The following is a 22,483-nucleotide window of genomic DNA, read 5'->3' as shown; positions in this document are numbered from 1 at the left end:
GATGGAACTGAAATTGCCTTACACACTCATTTAGCAGCTCTTTCTCTCGCTTTTCTCTCAGGGATCCATACAGCAGTAAACCCACAAGTTCACCTCCAAATCAAAAATGCATCCTGTTTTTGTTACACAGCTCTTATGGTGGCACTTTAGGGACAACAACTGGGTGGAATCCAGATGTTGAATCCTCATGACTTTGGTTATCCTCTGACTTTTCTAGTGCCATTGTGAGGTAAATATTTTTGGTTTTCTGTAAAATATGGAGCCTCATGAACAATTCTCTTTATTTCCAAACTTGTTGAAAGTACTCCAAACTATTATTCCTTTTTTCCCAACAGCGGCACCTAAAAACAAATACAACTAATGGTTGATGAAGCTTCATTTGGAGATCACTAACACGCAGATTAAATCCAGGTTTCCTCTGGAGTTTTTGGCAACACCGTGTGACTGTATAGGACCCATTCAATCACAACAAAATGTACAGATATTTTAAATACTTGAGTTGCCTGCATGCTGCTTGTAGATATACAGTTACAGTATATTCATCTGCTCTTCTCCAACCTATAAGTGAGGTATATTTAGCCTGGTGTGGGCTACATCCACATACAGTACATGGATACAATATTTAACTCCACCTGACAACTGTCAGCCATTCCTATTTAACTTGACTGAGACACACACACACACACACACACACACACACACACACACACACAAAACAATGCCAACATCTGCCAGTCACCCACACAGCCTGTTATTATGCCTGGTTTTGGAGGGAACAATCATACTGTACACTCGCCCTGTGGCTATACTAACTTATGAATGTCCTGTGTGTATGTGTGTGTGCATGCGCAGCTGACAGCCACAGTTAGTAATGAGATGGTTGAATGCTATAAATCACATTTCTGCAGTCCTCTAAATGCCCTGGTCGCAGCTGCGGAGCCAAAACACATTCTTTATCAAGTCCTTTTTAACTAGCCTCGATTAACTTAAAGTAGATACTTCCACTTCCATTAAGGGTCTTTGGGGGAGGAGGTGACAATATAATGAGGAGCTACAAAAACGTGTCCCTACAGAGTGCCGTGTTGACGGCTCACCTGTCAGCCACATTAAGGAAGAGATTAATTGGTTTAAATGATGGGTCATTTGTCACACAAATTGGCTTCAGTCAACACGGCTGTGACCTCAGAGCTGTGTGATTGATTAGAGAGGATAATGTTAAAGCCTGAATCTTAATATGAGTGTATCTGTTTCAGAAATTTTAGCTACAAATTGAAGATAGATTATAGATAGATGAGTGTGACTTACAAGAAGTGATTTAATCAAATAAAAGTAGCCCTTATTCTCTCCGATGTTAATTGGAGTAATTACCACCCATCTCACTATGATTGACAATGCTTAATCTCATCTGGCCTACTCCTTTTTTTAAATCTTTGGACTCATCTCCTGAGTCATTTCCTTTTATAATTGAATGGGGCAATCAAAGGGAAGTTCATGTTTATGATGTCATTGTTGTGGTTTATTAAGGCAGCAAGTTCACAGGTTTTCCAAGGAAAGCATCAAAATACTAAGAAAAAATCATATTTAGGGTGATGCACATCTATGTTCAAGCACTATCCATACAAATGTTGAGTGAGGGAACAATGCTTTTAAAATGTGCACAAGGAATTATAGTATCAACTGCTTTTTTAATCTTTTATCTTTTATTTTAACATGTCAGCAGATTATATCCTCATTTCCATGAGGTGTGCGCATCATATCACCACATATAGATCCTTTCCCGACTGACATTTATACTATGTGTGTGTAGATGTTTGTACAAAGATTTGGCCCTTTTTCCTTTAACAGTTTAACTGATCCAGGATAAATTTACAAAATTACAAAGTGATCCTGTTAAATCCCATCCAGCTATCCAGTCCCCTCCACAGAGGCAACCACCTCCTCATCAGCCAGTGGTTCCCTGATAATGGACACATTGCTTGTGTCCAATACTCAACAGTTTAATCCAGATAACTCAAGTTATCCACATGTGATTAATGGCACTTGGTTTACGACATGGGAGAATGCCTGTCTCTGTATGAAGTGACAGCTGAAGCCCAGGGAGTGCTTATCTGAAGTGAAACTGAAAGTAATGTCAAAGTGGAAGTTAAGGTATCTAGCCCATCCCTGTAATCTTTCACACACACACACACACACACACACACACACACCCTTGTGCTTCTCTCTTTGTGAGGACCCTTGTTGATATAATGCATTCCCTAGCCCCTTACCCTAAGCTTAACCATCAGAACTAAATGTGTTAACCTAACCCTAACCTAAACCTAAACCTATTGTACAATTACATTAATTAATTCAATCATTAACCTTAACAGCTTATCCGCAGTCGGGTTACAGGGGGCTGGAGCCGATCCCAGCTAACATTGGGCAAGAGGTGGGGTACACCGTGGACAGGTCACTAGACTATCGTAGGCCTGACATGTAGAGACAGACAATCACACTCTCATTCACTCCTACGGACAATTTGGAGTCACCAATTAAACCTTAGCTGCATGTTTTTGGACTTTGGGAGGAAGCTGAAGGACAAGGAGAGAACCCAAGCTGACATGGGGAGAACATGCAAACTCCACACAGAAGAGCTGTACAATTACAATTGAACTTATTGTAACGTAACATAAAAAAACAAGTCTTAACTCTCAAACAGGCCTTTTGTGGAAGTGAGGACCAGTCCTCACTCCGGTGGTTAAAAATGTGCTTTGGTCCTCACAATGTAGGAAGCACAAGAACACACACACACACACACGTTTAATCATAATAATTTTAATCATCATCAGATTGAATGATGGTAACAAAGACAAATTCTGTTCTCTGATTATCTTTGCTGCTAGACTGATTGATTTCACTGGGCATCTGGGAACTGAAAGACTGCCTCAAATCAAAAAGAGAGAAGGTGAAATGTGTGTGTGTGTGTGTGTGTGTGTGTGTGTGTGTGTGTGTGTGTGTGTTGGAGAATGAGATAGGATGAAGTCACATCCAGAGTGCAATCCCTTCTTTTGTACTTTTTATTTTTAAAATCCCACCACAAATGAGAAGATCAACAGGATCTTTATCTACCTGTACTTATCCTCTTACTTCCTCCCAACACACAGATCAGGTTATTATCATGAAAGATACCCAATACTTTCCTTTTTCCTTTTTTTTTCTTTCCTTCTTCTTTCTTCCCAGTAGTAATGACAGTAGCATTGTTCCTGACCTCTTTCATTTCTTTCTTCCTTTTTTTCCACCTCTCCTACAATTACATACTCAGTGGCTGTAGTAAAAGAGTGCACTTTTATAAATTACATTACAACGGCAGGTTAATGTGGGCGTCTTGTGTGCATGTAGAGAGCAGAGCAGGAAAATGGAATATGTCAGTCATCCCTGAAGCCAGACAGCGATGGATCAGACGTCAAAGATTCATCTTTGTTCCTTAATTCACTGTGTGCACACAGTAGATGTGTGTTTGTGGTGACCTGGTGGGTGTTGGGTGCCAGTTGCTTCTTTTCTCTTCCGCTCCTCTCTCTCTCTTCCCTCTGCCATCGCTCAGCTTTATGCAAACTTCATCCCATCCGCCACGCTGGCTGATTTTTTCTGTTTCCAAGCTGCACCTCATTTCTACAGCTCTGTGTATACCATATTGGTTCTGACCAAAATGTCACTGTGGAGCTACCCATGCAGCGAGCAACCCAGGAAATTTTTTTAAAGTGGGTCCAGGTCAGAAATGGCAGGCCGTTTCCCCTCCACTGGATTGATGTGTGGCTGACAGCAGGTTCAAAATGTGCTTGGGTTTGAGGTCCTGTAGGTAAATTGTGGGGAGCTGGTTATTGCTTCTAAAAGTATAACCATGTGGTACTGTTGCCAACTAACATTTTATATGTTTTTTACCATTGCTGCTGTTCATTTTCAGACAAATACGCCATTTACCCTTTCTTTGAGACATATCCGGCATCTTCTACCTGTTTAAGTAATGGTGTTGTGTCATTCAGACAAAGGACGCTCTTACATAAATGTTCTTTATGGCTTTATTCAGACCTGACAGGATCTTAATGGAAAGAGTGGAAGCACTGCTGGATAGCAGCTGTGATTTGGATATATATTTCTGAGTGCTGCACAGCATTATGTATACCGTAGCTAACACATTATGCACGCCCACAACAACATTATTCACACATAAATGAGCATTATGGGTGCCAAACAGCATTGCACATATCCTGCAGCATTATATATGTTGACTTAGCCTTTGAAAAGTTTTGCTCACCAGATGCAACAGTCCTAGGGAGAGTCAGTATGATCATAAGCACATAAAGTCATTTGAAATGCCACAATGTTCGTCACAAATCTTCAAGAATAACAACTTTCAGTGTTTTTCAGTGCAAGCAGGGAGCCTGAATGTACAGAAGATTAATGCTTGAGTCCATACTTGTCAGATCATAAAGTTTTATGTGTCTACAATCAGTCATTATTATGATAGCTTAAGTGAGAACACATTTCTTCTTTCACAGATAACACGTATAGTATATATATATGTGTGTGTGTGTCTGAAGCAGTGCATGGTTCAGTCTGAGCCTGACATTGCCGATACTTCTGCTGATTTCATCCATTTGTTAAATAGATGGTTTTGTGTCAGACAATGAAGGCCATTATGTTAATGTTCTTTATGGCTTCATTCAGACCTGACAGGATCTTTATGGAAATGAATGTAGCACCAATGGATCATGGTGGTGAGTTGGATTATAATAAGGCCAAGGAAAAATAATGTTTTTCTATTTTCTCACAGTCTGCATCACTGTTGAGTTTTTGTAAGTTTTACAACTGAGGCCTTATAACTCCCTGAGTTTTCTCCTTTTATACTTACTATCACCAGCCACTACATTAGGTACACCTGTTTAACTGCTCGTTAACACAAATATATAATCAGCTGATCACATGACAATTCTATGCATTTTGTCATGTAGACATGGTGAAGACGAGCTGCTGAAGGTCAAAGCGAGCATCAGAATGGGGGAGAAAGGTGATTAACATGACTTTAAATGTGGCATGATTGTTGGTCTGAGTATTTCACGAACTGCTGATCTAACAACCATCTCTAGGGTTTACAGAAAATGGTCCCAAAAAATTAAAATATCCAGTGAGCCTTGATGTCTTGTTGATGCCAGAGGTCAGAGGAGAATGGCCAGACTGGTTGGAGATGATAGAAAGGAAACAGTAGCTTAAACAACCATTTGTTTCAACCAGGCGGCAATCTCTGTGTCTGAGCAGGGAGGCAAACCAGGAAGTGCCTTAAGCTGCATTCTACCGAAAATTCCAGCAGGGGGTGCTAAGTTTGGCTGCAAAAAAAATATGCCCATTCATTTCAGTGCAAAATAAGAAAACTTATCACTTGATTTATTACATCAGAAATTTTTTATTAGGACAACACTATGGTCTCAATCGCTAGTAAAAAATCTTCTTCAAGACAATTTGATGTTAATAGTTCTCATAATGGCCCCATTTAGAAGACAATAGAAGATTATTTGAACGTTTTGTTCAGTAAAAATGTCTTGTTCAGCGTTTGGTTGGACTAACAGACACTCCAAGGAGTCGCTGGTCATTTTTCTGAGGTAAGTAACGTACTTTTTTTTTTTTTTTGCTAGCCAAAACTAACATCCCAATTAATTCTCCAGTTAATGCTAACATGAATTAGCAGCGGCTTCTCTCAGTCAGGTTGAGGTGTAGAGAGGCTGTAGTCAGTGATCAGATCCCTCTCCTCCTCCACAGTCCAGATATGGTCTGCTCCCTGTATCGGAAACAAGATGGCGACGCAAGATGGCGACGAGTGTAACACTGAACTCGATGCTTCCAACGGGCAGTCTACAAACCAATGGGTGACATCACGGTGATTACGTACATTATTTATATGAAGTCTATGGTTACAAGCAAGGTCTGCAGAAGAAGAAGACCATCTCTGAACACAACGTCCATCCTTGAACCAGATGGACTACAGCAGCAGAAGACCACACAGTGCCACTCATGTCAGCTAAGAACAGGAGACTGGAGCTACAATTTCCATGGACTCACCAAAATTGGACAAAAGAATATTGTAAAAATGTTACCAGATCTGATGATTCTCAATTTCTGCTGTGACATTCAGAAGGTAGGGTCAGAATTTGGCATTAACAAATGTCTGCTGGTGGTGTAATGGTGTAGGGCAGTGATTCCCAACCTTTTTTTTGAGGGACTCACATTTTTATCATTATAAACTTTGGTGACCCCTCATTCTTTGGGGGCTAGCTCGCCAAGTTTTCGCCGCACAGTGACGTGACACATATCTTTGTAATTAACGTACTTTCTGCTTTCACGGGATACCAAGTTGGTGTGGACCTTCAGTTTTAAGAGGTTAAATTTACACTTATATGCTTAATTACTTTTGAAAAAAGCAGACATTCAAACTTGCATGAAGCCTTGCCATGTGTTGTGAACTTGTAGATTGGCTTTTTTCAAATTTATAGGCACAGATGTATTTATTTAACCCATTCAATTTATTTCACCCCTTAAAATGAAGAGGGCTTCGCGACCCCCAGTGGATCTTTGGCCCCTGGTTGGGAATCACTGGTGTAGGGCATATTTTCGTGACACACTTAGTACTCCTTAAGAACTCCTTAGTACCAATTGAGCACCTGTTTAAATACCACAGCCTACCTGAGTATTGTTGCTGACCATGTCCATCCCTTTATGACCACAGTTTGCACATTTTTTGATATCTACTTCTAGCAGGATAAAGCACCATGTCACAAAGCTCAAATCATCTCAAACTGGTATCTTAACTGTCTTCACTGTACTCCAATTGCCTCCACAGTCACCAGATCTCAATAGAGCGCCTTTGGGATGTGGTGGATCGGGAGATTTGCATCATGGACGTGCAGCCGAGAAATCTGCAGCAGCGTTATGCTATTATATCAATATGGATCAAAATCTCTGAGGAATGTTTCCAGCACCTTGCTGAATCTATGCCACCACGAATTAAGGCAGTTCTAGCCACTGCGACTAATGGCTTACCACTGCTTGCACTATCTCACTGTGAGTTACACCCATAATCAGTTGTACAGTTCACCCCCAGGAATAAGACAGATAGGTGCTATATTAGACGCAAAATCAACATGTAAAAATTGCCTTTCCATGATAAAGGTTCCGGGCAATACCCAATATTTTTAATCAATTCTTACTCAGTTAATCTGTAAAGTTTGGTAAGTGGCTGTTACACTGAAATCAAGTATTTTATATTTTATAATCTCATTAAATTAATTAAAGCTTTTAACCAAGCAAATGGTCCTGTATAAATAAAACATAAAACGTAAATCATGTCTGCCAACGTAGTGGCTTGTTTTCCTACATTTCTTGTTCATTTTAATGCCTGGTACAACTAAAGTAAATGTATCTTTAGTTGTACCAGGCATTAAAATGACACATTTTTGGACAAATATAATTATAACAACAAAAATAGGTCATAAGGGTTTTATTTAAGCTGATATCTAGCCATTTTCCATGGTTTTCTCAAAAATAACCAAAATCAATGTCAAGAAAACCATGGAAAATGTCTAGATATCAGCTCTTAAATTAAACTCTTATGAACTATTTTTGTTGTTATAATTATATTTGTCCAAAAAATGTACCTTTAGTTGTACCAGGCATTAAAATTAACAAGAAATTGAAGAAAACAAGGGTGGTTTAATAATTTTTTCATGACTGTACTTGTGTTCAGATAAGTAAAGCACTAAAAGTATGTTAGGTTTTCTTCTTCTTGTTGTGCCCAGGTGTGTGCAGTGAATGGGTAGATGTGCAGGCTCACACGTGTCCATGTATGTTCCACAGCGTGTCTCTCTGTTCTGCTTCAAAAGCTGCCCACATGCTCGATCCAGCCGTGGGAGGCTTTTTCATTGTTCTGTGAGATTAGCTTGGCAGGCTGCAAACAGTAATGCAACTAGTCATGCCAACTTTTACAGAAGCAGAAACAATGAGTACATTACTGTAATTGACTAACGCTCCGTCTCCACTCTTACTGCTTTGTTGAATTGGAACAAAGTTAATGTGAGATGAACATGGATTTCTGACATTATTATTATTTCAGCTCCTGATCACTGACATGCATTAGTCACACTGAAGCACTCATATAGTTCAAGTTCAATGGTATGTTGACTTTTCATACGAATGATTAAATCGTCAAATCATTACATACACATACTGTATGGATAAATACTGGATAAAAAAGGAAACATTTCCAACTCTCAGACATACTGTACATATAAGACTCTGCTGCTGCACAGCATTATGCACATCACATAGCATTATGCACGCCCACAACATCATTATGCACACATAAAAGCATTATCAGTGCCAAACAGCATCGCACACATCCTACATTAACTTAGCTCACCACCTTGTTGCTGAAAACTGCCATCAGCTGTCATATTGTTCCAGTTTAAACAAATTCAAACAAATGAGAAGGACTCACCATGCATGCAAGAGTAGCTTGGTGTGTTTTTGTGTCTATAGTAACTTTGATTTCTCTGTCTTATCTCTCACAGATAACACCTACTGTATGTAGTGAATACAGATCAGCATGGTTTAGTGAATGGATGCATTAACTCTCCTGTTATGTTTGTTTCTCCAAAAGTGTCAGAAACCAAAAATCCCAATAAACATTCTTTATATTTCATGATTAACTCCATTATTAACCATTTCAATCAATATTTGGTGCAATGGTGTTCTTTACCTCGCAATCATGGTTGAATGAGAATAAATCACTTTATAAAATGCATGGTAATACTTTTTATGTACATTGGAAAGACCTACATATAAAATATAATAGTTTTACATGACACTGTTTTTTTGAAAATTTTATTTTCTATTTTAATTTTTTTCTTTTTCTTTATGTTGATAAATTAACATGTTCAGGCTCAGATTAACCATTGAACAGTATCTATGTAATATAAACATGCAAATATGTGAGATGAACCATTTTCATTTTACATGTTGATTACATTTATTAAGCCAGGCAGAATAAGTTCCAGCTGGAAAAAGTACTTTTAACAATTTTTTTAAAGATTTGAAATGGGTCAATTTGACCTGCAACATAACAAGAGGGTTGATGTTATAACCACTGCTTTCTGGGTTTATTAAACTGAATGTCAGGGATGAACTCCCAAAACTGAATAAATGCCTCCATGCTCTGTACTGGTTTGCAAAAATGAAGTTAGAAATATTTCGGCACCTGTGGATGTTGCTGTCAGCAGCTTCCTACACCAATGACCTTATGAGCAATTTCTGAGGTTTCAACGTTCGCTTGCTAATTAGTTTCAAAAGGCAAAGTAATCTCAATAGGCTCCCTCCTACTGTGCTCATGAACCTGGCTGAGGATACTGCAATCAGCAGAGATAATGTTTTTTAGAAGAAATGAAATGTGCTGGTGCAGTCACCGGAGAGGTAGACTGTTCATCATTTCTGTTGTTTACTGAATGAACACTTCATGTGCACAGAGAAAGAGTTCACGCAGTACAGAGACAATAAGTGGTGGTGGTTTTGTTTTCACTACTAGTCCGTCATTGTTTCTTTTAACTTTACTCTGAATCTGAACTTTATAAACAGAACAGCAACAACTGAAGTTTTCTCGTAAACATGTACTGTAATATTTTATAAGAAGGTACACATATTCACCAGTTGCTAAATATCATGCATCAGGCTGTCTCATTCTTCAAGAGAATCTACCAGACTAACTGTATTTCCCCTCGGGGATGAATAAAGTAATTTTGATTTGATTTGATTTGATATTAGCTCTTTGTTAGTCATTATAAAGCACCTATTATTGTCGTATTGTGCATGACCGAGTTTTTCCCTCAATATCCTCCAAAAAAAGTCCTCACTTTAGAGTAATCAGGGTTTTTTAATTCATAGAATAGAGTTCCCAAACGTCGCCATGCCTAGGACCTCTTATAAATATTCCTTGTCATATCCGTCTTAATATTCAACAGTAATTGATATTAACAGTAAACACATTTTTTTCTTTTGTTAGGCCTATTTATTCATTACATTCAGTGTCCTCTGTTTTTAAAGACCTAAACTAAAAGATCTTTATTAAAAACATATTTCAAAGTTTCCACTACCCCCCAGGCGCCCCCCACTTTGAAAAAAAAAAGGTATAATGAATGTTATGTTATGTTATTATGAAGAAAGACCCACTGTGCGTAATGAATGAATTACAAGAGAAAGTGTACTAAAAGTATGTGTTTACTGTTAACATTACTGTTGAATATTGTTAAGACAGAAATGACGTTTCTGACAATAAGACACTGAATGTTATGAATAAATAGGCCTAACACTTCGAAAAGTTCAAAAAGAAACCTGTTAAAATGACAAGGAATGTTTATAACAGAAGAAAGACTCATTAATTAAAAATTAAAAACTAGGAGAATATATTAAGAAGTTTGATCTTTAATATTTTCCATCATAATTTACACCTTATTTAAACAAAAATTTGCAAGGGGGGTCCATGCAAGAGGCTAAATGAGGTTCCTAGACATGGCTGAATTGCCTGTGTGGGAATAGACTAGGAATAGATTTTTAATCGTAATTAAGGGAGTATGACTAATATTGTGCTAATAGAATGGACTAATCTTTATTGTCACCGCTCAAGACAACAACATTTTGTTGGAGCAGCACTGCAGTAATACTACCTTATAAGTGACCAAAGCAATAAGAATAATACGATTGTTATTAATCTAAATAAATCAATATCCTTACTTATCAATAAGCAGTAATTAGGACATTTTTTGAAAAAAAACTTTACGTGAATGTCCTAATTGCTGTTGAATTCGGTCATACAGAATAAGGCATTGATGAGTGATTTATACTGACTAATACACAGTGTTGTATGATTTTTAAAAACCATCAGTCTTTTTCTTGTATGCCTTTGCTGTTGCATTGCTACATTTCTTTGCAGTATTCACAGATATAGATTTGTTTTTCTCTTGTCCTTTTCCTGTCTGCCTCCAACTCCAACATCTTTCAGCTCAGTGAATCAGATTTTTCTATGACCTCAGTGAGCCAGTCATTTCATTGCTATCAAACCTAAAAAACTGTCTACCATACTGGAGAATACAGGGCAGTGAGGTCACATTAACCCTCTTGAGTCCAAGAAAGCGCCGGAGCACGACTTCTTCATGACGTCACAACGTAAAAACAAAGCAGCATGGAGCCCTGCTGTCAGCTTCCCTCTAAACTTCTGGCTTTTCCAGAAGTTTCCACGTCCAATTTAATGCCGTCAACTCTTTTTCAGCAAAGGTAAAAAAAAAAAAAAAACCACAAGTGTAAAGTGTTATTTTCCCTTTTTTCAATGTTTCCCTATTTTCAAATTCTGCAGTGTGCATTCAGCATTTTAATGTAATCTTTTATGTTTAATGTAATCTTTAATGTTTTTTTGTGATTTTTGTGTATTTTTATGTTTTTTTGTTTTTTGTTGTGTGTTTTATTTTGTGTTTTTGTCATTTTTTTGTAGGTTTTTTATGTGTGTTCTTTGTAATTTTTTGTGTGGTTTTAAAAAAAATATGTGTTTTCGGTGTGCGTTTTTATGTTTTTTGTGTATTTATGTCTTTTTTATGTGTGTTTTTTGTCCTTTTTTGTGTGTTTTTTGTGTTCAAAATGTTGATCCAGTAAGTCAAAATGAAAAATGATCAGGTCATATAGGTGAGGTTGTTGAGAAAAAAACGACGAGTGGTTTAGACAGGCAGAATGAAAAGGAGTCAAAATAGCCCTAAACTCCGAAGGGTTAAAGTCTACATGTGAAATACTCCCCACCTCTCGACAACTCACGTCAAATAAATGAATTAAATCATTCTTAAATGATATTTTGGTTACTTTTTTCCGATGTATTTTTAGTTAGAGCTTGTCTTTCTGTTTCCCTCCCTGTGTGTCTCTGCTTTATGGGCGGACTATCAGACTGGACTTATGAAACTGCTTAATGTGACTGAAAAGATAAATTGGCACTCTATGACTCACAGACGCCCTGCTATATACAATATGTGCTTGGTTATTTGTCTTTTCCTTATTATTTTTCATGATGTAGACCAGGCTGACATGGAAATGATTGGAATGTGGAGCAAATCAACTCACTGATTTGAAACCACAATTTCACAAGCGCAGCAGGAGATGCTTTGTATTTATCATTGAGCCACCAGAAAACTCCAGTTCATCTACTTTTTTGGGCAGTTGCTGAGGGGATCTCATCTCCCAGACAGCCTGTTGGCAGATTGAAATGTTGCTTGAGGTTCCGCTGGGAAATTGTGAAAAAGACAGAAATACACCAGGGGCACTTGGGAACAGGAGGAATTGAATTCTGACACACATACAGAGCACAGAAAATAACTTGTATTTACATTAACAGTGGACATCTGTGTATGCCATTATGGCGTCTGTTATTAACCTGTGGGGACATCAGGATGGGGCGAGTGGGAGCACTTTCTGACGTCAGGCACTTAAATGTGTCGTGTTCCTCCACAACTTCCGCCAATCTGTCTTTTTTAAAAGTCTCCAGCATTCTCTTTATCTCCAGCCTCACACAGCGATATTTTATCTTATTGTCATCAAGGAGGATCTTTTTTATGCTGTTGGAGACATCAACTGCTGATTTCATGCTTTGTGACCAAATTCTCACATTGTCATGGCTGCAATCATCCACATCTGCAAACAAACAAATCTGACAAGAAATTACATAGTATACACAAACCATTCTTTTTTTTTTTTTGGTATTTTTTTATTTTCATTGGAAAAGGCATTTGCAAACAGACATCAGCACAAAAATACAAAATCGATGTTTTCCATAGACCTTTTCCATTTTTTCCGTTTCCCCCACCCATTTATGCATACAGGTGATCAAAAGAGACTGCAAGTGTTTGTGTGGTAAAAGGCAGTCCTCCTGGTTCTTCATGAGCCTCCATATTCACTATCCTGGAAATGTGTCGTTATATAGGCCATTGAATATAGAAGGTTTAGTACATTCAGACACACACACATACACACACACACACACCTTAGACCCACACTTCTACCCACATGCTTACAACCTGCATACAAACCATTCTTATTCCCAGGTTCTCAAATACTGACGCTTTTGTCGCGGCCCTGGCTTTCAAGGAACTCCAATTTAAACCCATCGGCAGCAATGTTACATGCTCAGTTCAGGTGCTTTGGAAGTCAGTTGATGTAGTATAAAGAGAGACAAAGTCCGACAGGGGAGGAGGACAGGGTGGATAGAAGGTGCTTCCATAATGCAAAATAAAAAGCAGACTCCTTTACGTGTCCTTTAGTACAACTACAATCAGTGGAGATGCCCCCTGCTGGCCATTAGAAAGAATAGAGTTTCAAGGCTTTTCCCCATTGGCTAACTTTTCAGTAGTGATGGCCAAATGAAGCTTCATGAAGCATCGTCTTTATTTGCTGAGCCTACAAGATGGCTCTCTGTTAGACAATTGGCTGAAAGCACAGTGAATTGCCATTCATTGAGCTTGGTTCTTTAAACCTAGAGCACTATCTAGTGGGGTCAACAACTACAGCTAATGGTTCATAAAGTTTGATTTGGACATTACCACTTGTCAGACCAGCAGGTTGCCCCTTGAACTGCACTCGTGTACGTTTTACTATTTTCTTTGATACATCACACATTCATGGCACCACATGCTATGTCTCAAATTGATAGATAGATTACTTTATTCATCCCCGAAGGGAAATTTGGAATAAAATACAATAGAATAAAATACTGAGGTAGCATAAATAAAAACAACAATAGAAAAAAACACAGAATAGAACAAGGACACTTAAGAAGTTAAAAAAAGAACATCAGTTGGTAGGATGGTTGGCAAGATGAATACAGTTGAATACAAATTGCATCCAAGATGTTAATAGACCATAATGCACAATGTGACCTTCAATAAACTTACATGATCATTGTTGTTGAAGTGTCACAACACACATATATTCAGCTCTGTAAAAGCAGTTCATATCAATATTAAATGATTCATCACTAAAATAAGTTGATGAAGATCCTGTAATATGCGTCAAAAAACCTACAAAACTGTATTCTCACTGTATTCTAACTTTGAACCTCAACGTTTGAGCCAAGATAGGACGTTCTTAAGAAAAATGAAAGTTTGAACACTTCCAATTCCATAATATCTGATATCTGGCAACTCAATTTGCTGATGAAGATCATGTGATATATGTGCGTTGAAAGCCTCAGAACAGCTGCTAAATGAGCTGTGTTGTATCAAGTCTATATTTCAAACTGGTAAAAAACATATAATAATAACTTTTGATGATGTCATAAAAAACAGACAACTTTAGAATGATAAAAGGATAGGGAGAGAAAGGATACTTACCTTCTTTCCCTTACCCTCTTTTGACCGTGGGCCACTTGTCAGGCAGGTTGTATACTTCTCCAAAGAGGAGCTTCAGTTTACTTTCTATGCCCCGATATAAACAGACCTACTGCACAGTAGCAACAGAGTGACTGTGAGCAGGGAAAACACATAAAACGGGAGGTTAGTGATATGCGGATTATTCTTCAAAGACAGACACAATTAATCCAGATAAAACATTACATCTGAAAACAGCCCTCGGTGTGTTGTCAGTGTGGTGGCTGGTACAGGCCCAAGCATACCGTGTATCTCTGTGTTTCAGTTCCTCTTCTAAAAAGACAGCGAACCAACGTGTGTTTGTGGGTGTCCTCGCTACAATCAGGCAGTGCCATCTAATCTTCCAAACCACAGTAAACACTTTGATCAGGTCAGTTTCAAGCTCTGAGGCAGTTGCTTTTTTCTCCAGAGGGACACAGATTCCCCTGGCTGCAGAGGTGATGAAGAGAACACTGGCTTGTACTTCTATTTAAAATAAGACAGCAGTAAACAGAAACCAAATCATTACGGCAGTCCGTGGCCTAGAGGTGAAGAATTGTGCTTATTACCGGAGGGACTGACAGGTCAAGGACTGAGGTGCCCTTAAGCAAGGCACCTACCCCCCCACACAGCTCCCCGGGGGCAGTAATGTGCTGCCCACTGCTCCTAAGCATGGTGTGTTCACTGGTGTTTCAAAAGGATAGGTTAAATGGAGAGTTTGAATTTCTCCATTGTGGGACTAATAGGGTAATCTTAACAATTCATATACTGAATAAAACCATTGCTTAAGCACATGATGTCATCTTATACTGCAGTTAATATTAAAACATCATGTACAGTAGATGTAATGGTTAGCACTCTTGCCTCACAGCAGGAGGGTCACCGGTTTTGACTCCGGGCTGCGGCTCTTCTGTGTGAGTTTACATGTTCTCCCCGTGTCAGAGTGGGTTCTCTCCGGGTCCTGTAGCTTCCTCCCACAGTCCAAAAACATGCAGCTTAGGTTTAATTGGTGACTCTAAATTGCCCGTAGGAGTGAATGATAGCGTGAATGTTTGTCTGTCTCTATGTGTCTGCCCGGTTAAAGATGATGGATGGGTGGATGGATGGATGGATGGATGGATGGATGGATAGATAGAAGCTTTTCTACTCATCTGTTAACTAAATGTATATTCAACCATTAACAAAGTGTTTTCCTCTTTTAGGTCTGCACATTTTATATCCAATGGTAAGTAAATGGGGTCATTAACATTTTGCTTAAGTTTTCAGCTTTGAAAAAAGTAATTACCAGAGTGATTAAAACATAAAGGGGACCACGAATAATTGCTAAGAAATAGAGATAGTGTCACTGAGAGTGACCTAAATAGACAGGGTTGATAAGTTGTGTGGTAAAATGGGATGACTCTATTTTGTTAAGCTTCGAAAAAGATCTAATTGGGTGATGTCAGATCATTCTTTGGATGCAAATGAATGCTTTGCCGATAATAAGACAGAAATAATTTAATTTGGAAAAGGTATGTTTTAGGGCACTCAAGTTTTTCTGCAGCTCACACATTAGTGACTGCTGAAAATCATGTAAAGACACTTTAGAAAAGAAATGTAGCTAATGGTGTGCAGGTATTCATTAACTGAGAAGGATTACCATACATCACCATACCTTTCAGAAGAGCTTAGACATATGAAAGGGCGAAGAAGCTGATGTAAAATAAACTTAAGATCTAATTGGAACTGTGGGAGCTGAGGAAGATGGTTATGTGCTATATAACCATGAATAAATGCAATGACTTGTATAAAGCAACAACACAAAGACTTGATATATTTTATAATTTAGTTCCCCGAAAGCTAGAGTTTGATTTAGTTTGGTTTGATTCTAAATATGAACAGTTATTCATTGTTATTTTCGTTATTTTACACTTATGATCGAAAAAAAGGTCAATAACTTCACTAAAACAGCCAAATTACAACCAATTACAACAACACAAGACATATAAAGCCAGATAATATTACTTACTTGTCCACCAGCAAGAAGACCAGCTTAGCGTCTGTTTTGCAGCTTTTTATTTCACAAATGATAAAAGCCAGTCTGAGACTTACTTGGCCTGTGTCCTTTTGCTGGGTCTCTCTCTTATTTTCTCTTCTTATGCTCCTCCTTTAATATCCTTTTCTGCATTATGTCCATAGAAGCTGCAGAACCATGTTCCGTTGCTCCCTTACCACACTCTGCTTCCAGCATGACTCCAGCAATCTTCCCCATCAGCATTCCCACTCAGCCTTTTTGTTTATAGTCTCAACATTAACACATAATATATGCATTGTATAATTTCTATCAATAAAGCCTCTGTAGTTTTACAGAAAAAAAAAAATCTAGTCTACCTAGTAACATCACTTGTTTCACAGTTGTACTGCGCTCCATCTGAAAAACAAAACAAGTAAAAACTACTTCAGGGCAAATTTTGACTTTTTGCATGTTGGTGCCCGATCTCTCTGACCCCAACCCACTCACTGTCCTTGGTTATTATACAGTAATTAACAGTTTGGTGCATAATTGTTGCTGTCACAATATCTGCTGCCCTTGCAGTCATGGTTTCAGCATCTGAATCTCCTCAGGTTGATTTTCTCATCCATTTAATTCACTTGGGGGAGTCCAATCTTTAATAAAATTAGAGTGAGCGTAGGTGGTAAAGGTTATGGCTGAGAGCAAACCCTCTGTATCTGTATTATTTTGGTAAATTTTAAAGCATGATTTTCAGTATCACATCTTCTACTTGGTGTTTATATAACTTTTGTTTATATTTTGTGTTTTGTATATGATTCCAGTTAGCTTGCTAGCAGTGGTAAAGAACAACAAACCTTATTTTTATTGCAAAAAAAAACTTAGCATAATTGACTTGAGACTTCACCTGGGTCTTCAATGACTTGACTATGGTGACCAGACATCCCCATTTGTCTGGGAAAGGCCTGGTTTTGAGCTGGGCTTCCAGAGTCTCAACAAATACCTGTAAAATGCTGTTTTTACAATCACTAGCGAATTATCCGTTGAGCATGCCTGAAGAAGAAACAGTGCTGACAGGAACTTCATGGTGTATTCAGGTGCACCTTTGTTTAATAGTTTGTTTGGTGAATTAAGTTATTGATTTTTCATCATGGGTGAATTATGTAAAAGACCCAAAATACGGTGGTCACATTTCCCAAAATATGGTGGTTATATCACACTTGATGCCTTGTAACTCGTCTTCTTAAGAAGAATTTGAAAATGTAAATATCATTTGTAAGGGCCTAAAACCAGTGATCTATTAATCTTTATGAATCAAGACTGATTGTGTCACAATCGCATAACCTTCAGTGATGAAAAAAAGTTTCAATTGAAAACTGAATTTAATCGTAACCAAATCAAAAGCCTAACCATATCATAGATTTAGAAGTGTAACACCCCCAATAATTATATTAATGTATGTTTTCACTAATGACATATACATTATCATGCCCTAATGAAAAACTCCATGGTTCCTGTGTATGCACATTAAAGTACGCATGCTTAAACGTACACTTGAGGGTCCCTGTTTAGGACTTTGAAAATATGGTCACCCTAAACATGAATTATTATTGTTATTTTTCATGACATGGCACTTTACTTGGAATTATCTTGAAATACTTGACACTTGACTTGTAGTTGTCTCAAATGGACATCTATAAGTTTTCCTTTCACCTAATAAGATGTGCTCTTATTGACTTCTCAGCTAAACTTACCTGTGGTTTGGGAGTCACGCCGACTTTCCCTCCGATAGCACCAAGACAAAGGCTAAATTTAGTGCAAGATTAAATGCTGTATGATTACGGCAACTTCATTTACCTTTTCTCTGGCTTGGCAACAGTGCTATTCCCCAATGCAACAATGTAGAACTGGGAAAGTAATATAACGTAATTCCTTCATATGACTATAATTTCTAGGTCATGAAGCTTTGTGAATTAAACAGAAGGCCTTTGTATTTTTATACTAACACTACTAAATATAGTTTTTCCTCTTTCCAATTTTCACACTTCAGCAAATGACACGGGGGCTTGAACTCAGTGCATTCATTATGACTCAGTGGTGTGCCCTTAGCCACGCTTACATTATTGTCATCATTCATATTTAACACATAGTAAGCGAAAGCTTTCTGTACCGCCCTCTTAACTCATAAGAAACACAAGTGCCAATCCCAAGTGTATCAGACACATTAATCAGACGTTTTATTCAACTTTTCTTCGCGATCATAGACTTTAAAATTCAATCATTAGAAGTCACTCCAACAGAAAATTAGACATTTCATCGCAAACGTTTCTCTCTGTTTTCCAAGAGCTTTTGGCACAAAGTACAAAGTAAGATCATGTTGAGGAAGTGTGGGTGTGCTTTAAAGTGTGTTTTGCTGACAGGCAGGTTACAGGTCAATGAATCTATAAAAGACAGAGAGCATTCAAAAATATCAATGAGGAAAGAGATCACACAGCACACTCTACCACACAGGGAGATCATAAATCAATATGGTCCATGATACAGAAACTGTGCTTTAGGCGATGTTCAGCAGAGATGTGCGTTGGCTAATCCATTGCTTTATGTTCCCTCTGTAGTTAGCGTTGTGATTTTTTTCCACTGTGAATTTTCTACTCTTTGTTCTCATTTTCATTCTTAAAACATGTTCACTGCCTAAATGGGAGGCAATCAATAATGTAATTGTTGGTTTAGTGGCTTAACGGCAACCAATGTGAATAACAGAAGGGTTTGAGGGAGCGAAATCAAAAGAACGTGAGAATTTTTGGTTAATTAACTGTCCACAGTCCCCGAACTTCTGTTCTCCTGTGTATGTTGGCCTTCAAATTCTTTACTGTCAGCCACTTCCGCCTGTGTGTTTGCTGGCATTTCTTTATTTTAGTTTCCTTGGTGATAGAGGATGGAAGCTGTAGAACAGGACATCATCACAGCCCATCCAAATTGGGGCCTCAACCCCCGCGTAATGCTGTCTCTCACCTATACTACACATCTGCCAAGCTTTAGCGCTTGACATCATTATCTCCTGCATTTTTCCAGCTGGATCCGTTTGCATTATGCAATGGGAACATGTCTTTGTTTGCCTTTCAGAGGAGAGATTCAGCGGTAGATATGTCAAGGGATTGAGGGTATGTCTGAGCAGAGGAAAGGAAATGAAAACTAAAAACAGACAGATTCTACTCCCACTATAGCTTGACATTATGACCATAAGCCATCTGCATGATAGAGAGTATAGATGAATCCAGTGACTGCTTTGTGTGTTCAGCCATAGCGGCACGCCATTACTGTGGTGGCAACTCGTGTCTGCTGCTGCCAGCTCAGTGACAGCAGCATGGGTAGGTTGATTTCTCAGCGAATTGATGGCAAACATTGGCACAAAATCTAAATATTATTGACTGCCAAATGACAGTTAGGCTTTTGACTTAAAGCAGTGACTTCAGCCAAATGCGTTCATGGTTGCTTGCAGTAAATTGGTTGGAATAGATGATAAAAAGAGATGAGTAGGCTAACATAATTTATTTAAGATGGATTTCAGTAAAACTAAAGGCTTTGACAAGGACACCTACCTGTTTTCTTTGTATTTTCACTGGCTGCCATCACTATGCGCAAACATGGACGCATTCTGCTGAGATTCACCAAATAACACGGTAACTCACCAAAACTCCATACAAGATTTTACGCATTCTGTTTTTAATGCCAAATGATGTTGACTTTGTGGTCATTTTGTTGCCCTAGTAAGTGCAACTAAAGCTACAATAAAGCCACAGTTCGTTGATGTAATTCATTCTCTGGGACAACTGCAGCCACTAAACTGTGTTAGCCCACTAACGTTAGCTAGCTAAGCAGTGTTAACTTAGCTAACGGTACTTGTTGTTTCACCATGTAGACGAACATGGTTAAATGACTCCTGGATATCGTTGTCAAATGTAATATTGCACTTAAAGGTAGAACTAGAAAATTGTACACTTCCTAGCACATTTGCATTAATTCATTGCATGTTAAAGGGAGACGCCTCCACAGTAATGGCGACTTGATTACTTCCGGTACTTCCCCAGATTCGTCTACGTATTTCAAGTAATACGCACATCTGTGAAAATCAGGTATTTGTGCATGACATGGAAACATAATTAATTTAGCATTCTATGGTTGGTTGCCTTGATTGTGTTACAAAGACATTCTGACAATCCACCAACGGATACATATTGTACATACTCCATGTATTTACAGCATATGTGTACCAGGGTCCAAAATTAGCACCTGCCTGTTAAATACGATTAAAAATCTACATTGGCGGATTAAATAAATGAGGTCAGCCGCCATAGGTTCCTGAAATAGGCTGTTAATTGTTTTGTTTTGTATCCATTCTGCAAACTGGAGGCAGCATGAAAGGCAGCGCATAATTGCCTGCTGTTGTCTAGTGTCACTATGGTTACACTCACTATATCTAGCTTGATTACCATAGTGGTTTTGGTCGGGTACCACAGAGGAGAAATTTGCATTTACTACAATGATGGCGGACTCAGGTGGAGAAAAAGTAAAAAGGGCACCAGTGTGAAGAACTTTTTTTTTTTTTTGCATGTTGGCCACTTCATCATGTTTCCCCCCCCTTTAGTCCACCGGTGTCCTTCAAGTATGTCGCGTCAGAATGCTGGAGGAGATTAATCTTAAAAAGTCAAGAGCATGGTGGAAGTAGATTGCAAGAAAATCTTCATAGAAGTGGCGATTCACAGGTAAGGGGGCAGGGAGAGATTTGGCGTTTTTAATGACTTTGTATTTTATGTAGCTTTATGGCTAGTTGAAAATATTTGAGCTGGTAAATTACCAGCCATTGGCAGATAGACAAAAAAGTACATTTTGGACCCTGATGTCTACACATATAAAATCTGATAAACCTGGGTTCCCTAACAGAAGTCGGAGTAACTGTCCTTTTGTTGCCTAGCAATAGTTTAAAGAGTGTTTCATTCCTGTGTTGCTGTAGTAGGTAACAGTTATTTTCATGGTCTCCAAAAATAATTGATAAATTCATTTATCAGTTGTAACATTTCACAACCCCCAAAGTTCCTTAAAGCAGTTTCTTTCAATAAAGTGATTTTCAATATTTACAATATTTTTTCACCAGTCACTATAGTGGTCCACATCAGAATCAGGTGTGCAGTTCAGCTCCTCTTTGCTCTGAAAACCAATAAAATGGTTTTAATCCATGTCACACTGTTGGTGTAACAGTAGATGGCTGCTGCAAAGGATTCAAAATGGTGATTCAAGCATCACTGAAGTTGAATCTGGTTTAACGTTTCTCTTGTCCAGCTCCTCTTCCAGGTCCATAATGAAGACATTCCGGTCCTGTAGAAACACTTTCCCAAAACACTCAGAAAAAGAGATCCTTTGGTCACTGAGGGTGAAGATGACACAACCTTAGGGACAAAAAGTACCTCTTGTCTTGAGTTTTTGTGATGCTTGTCCCCCTTCATCCCTTCACTACACAATCCCTTCGCTACGTTTGCTCCTCCACACCACCAGGGCCGTCATCAGGAGGGTGACCAGGATGGGCACTACAATGAAAGGACCCAGGATGCGATTGGGTGGGTCCTTGAGAAGCCGCCCAGACATCGAGCAGTCATGGAAGTAGTGCCTGTGGACTCGGATGAAGAACTCATCCACCAGCCTGTTGGGCCAGAAGCACTCCATCTTCAGCGCCACTAGGAACGTGCAGTTTGTCAGCTCACCGTAGAGCCTGCATGTTGGTAAAGAAGAAGAGGATAAAAAGTTAGACTGTAAAGATCAGCTGGACGTTAACCAACTCCAATTCTCATTAGATACTATTGTCATGCCTGTCCAACTCTGTTCTCACACAGACCATTCTCATCAGATACCAACAATCCGTTACAACCCTTGGTTTCTGATACCAACAAGCAAAGTATTCTCAAGCATCTGCATGAGACGCAACAGGCTTTTAACCAACTCCAATGACAACCAACCATGGCAATATTAGATGTCCACAGCAAGTCCACCG

General features: G+C 38.6%; 1 protein-coding gene across 1 annotated transcript in view; it reads right to left on the bottom strand.

Moving 5' to 3' along the window:
* Positions 1–18,653: 18,653 nt before the first annotated feature.
* The window catches only part of ramp1 (receptor activity modifying protein 1), an 80,396-nt gene continuing 76,566 nt past the window's right edge, over positions 18,654–22,483 (bottom strand). The window contains exon 3 of the mRNA XM_059343567.1: positions 18,654–22,204. Coding sequence (XP_059199550.1) covers positions 21,949–22,204 — 256 coding nt within the window. The 3' untranslated portion in view covers positions 18,654–21,948. The remainder of the gene's footprint in view (positions 22,205–22,483) is intronic.

The sequence above is a fragment of the Centropristis striata genome, chromosome 10 (genome assembly GCF_030273125.1).
Source record: "Centropristis striata isolate RG_2023a ecotype Rhode Island chromosome 10, C.striata_1.0, whole genome shotgun sequence".
Taxonomy (NCBI): domain Eukaryota; kingdom Metazoa; phylum Chordata; class Actinopteri; order Perciformes; family Serranidae; genus Centropristis; species Centropristis striata.
Note: the sequence above shows the minus strand (reverse complement) of the source record. Positions and strands in the feature narration are given on the sequence as shown.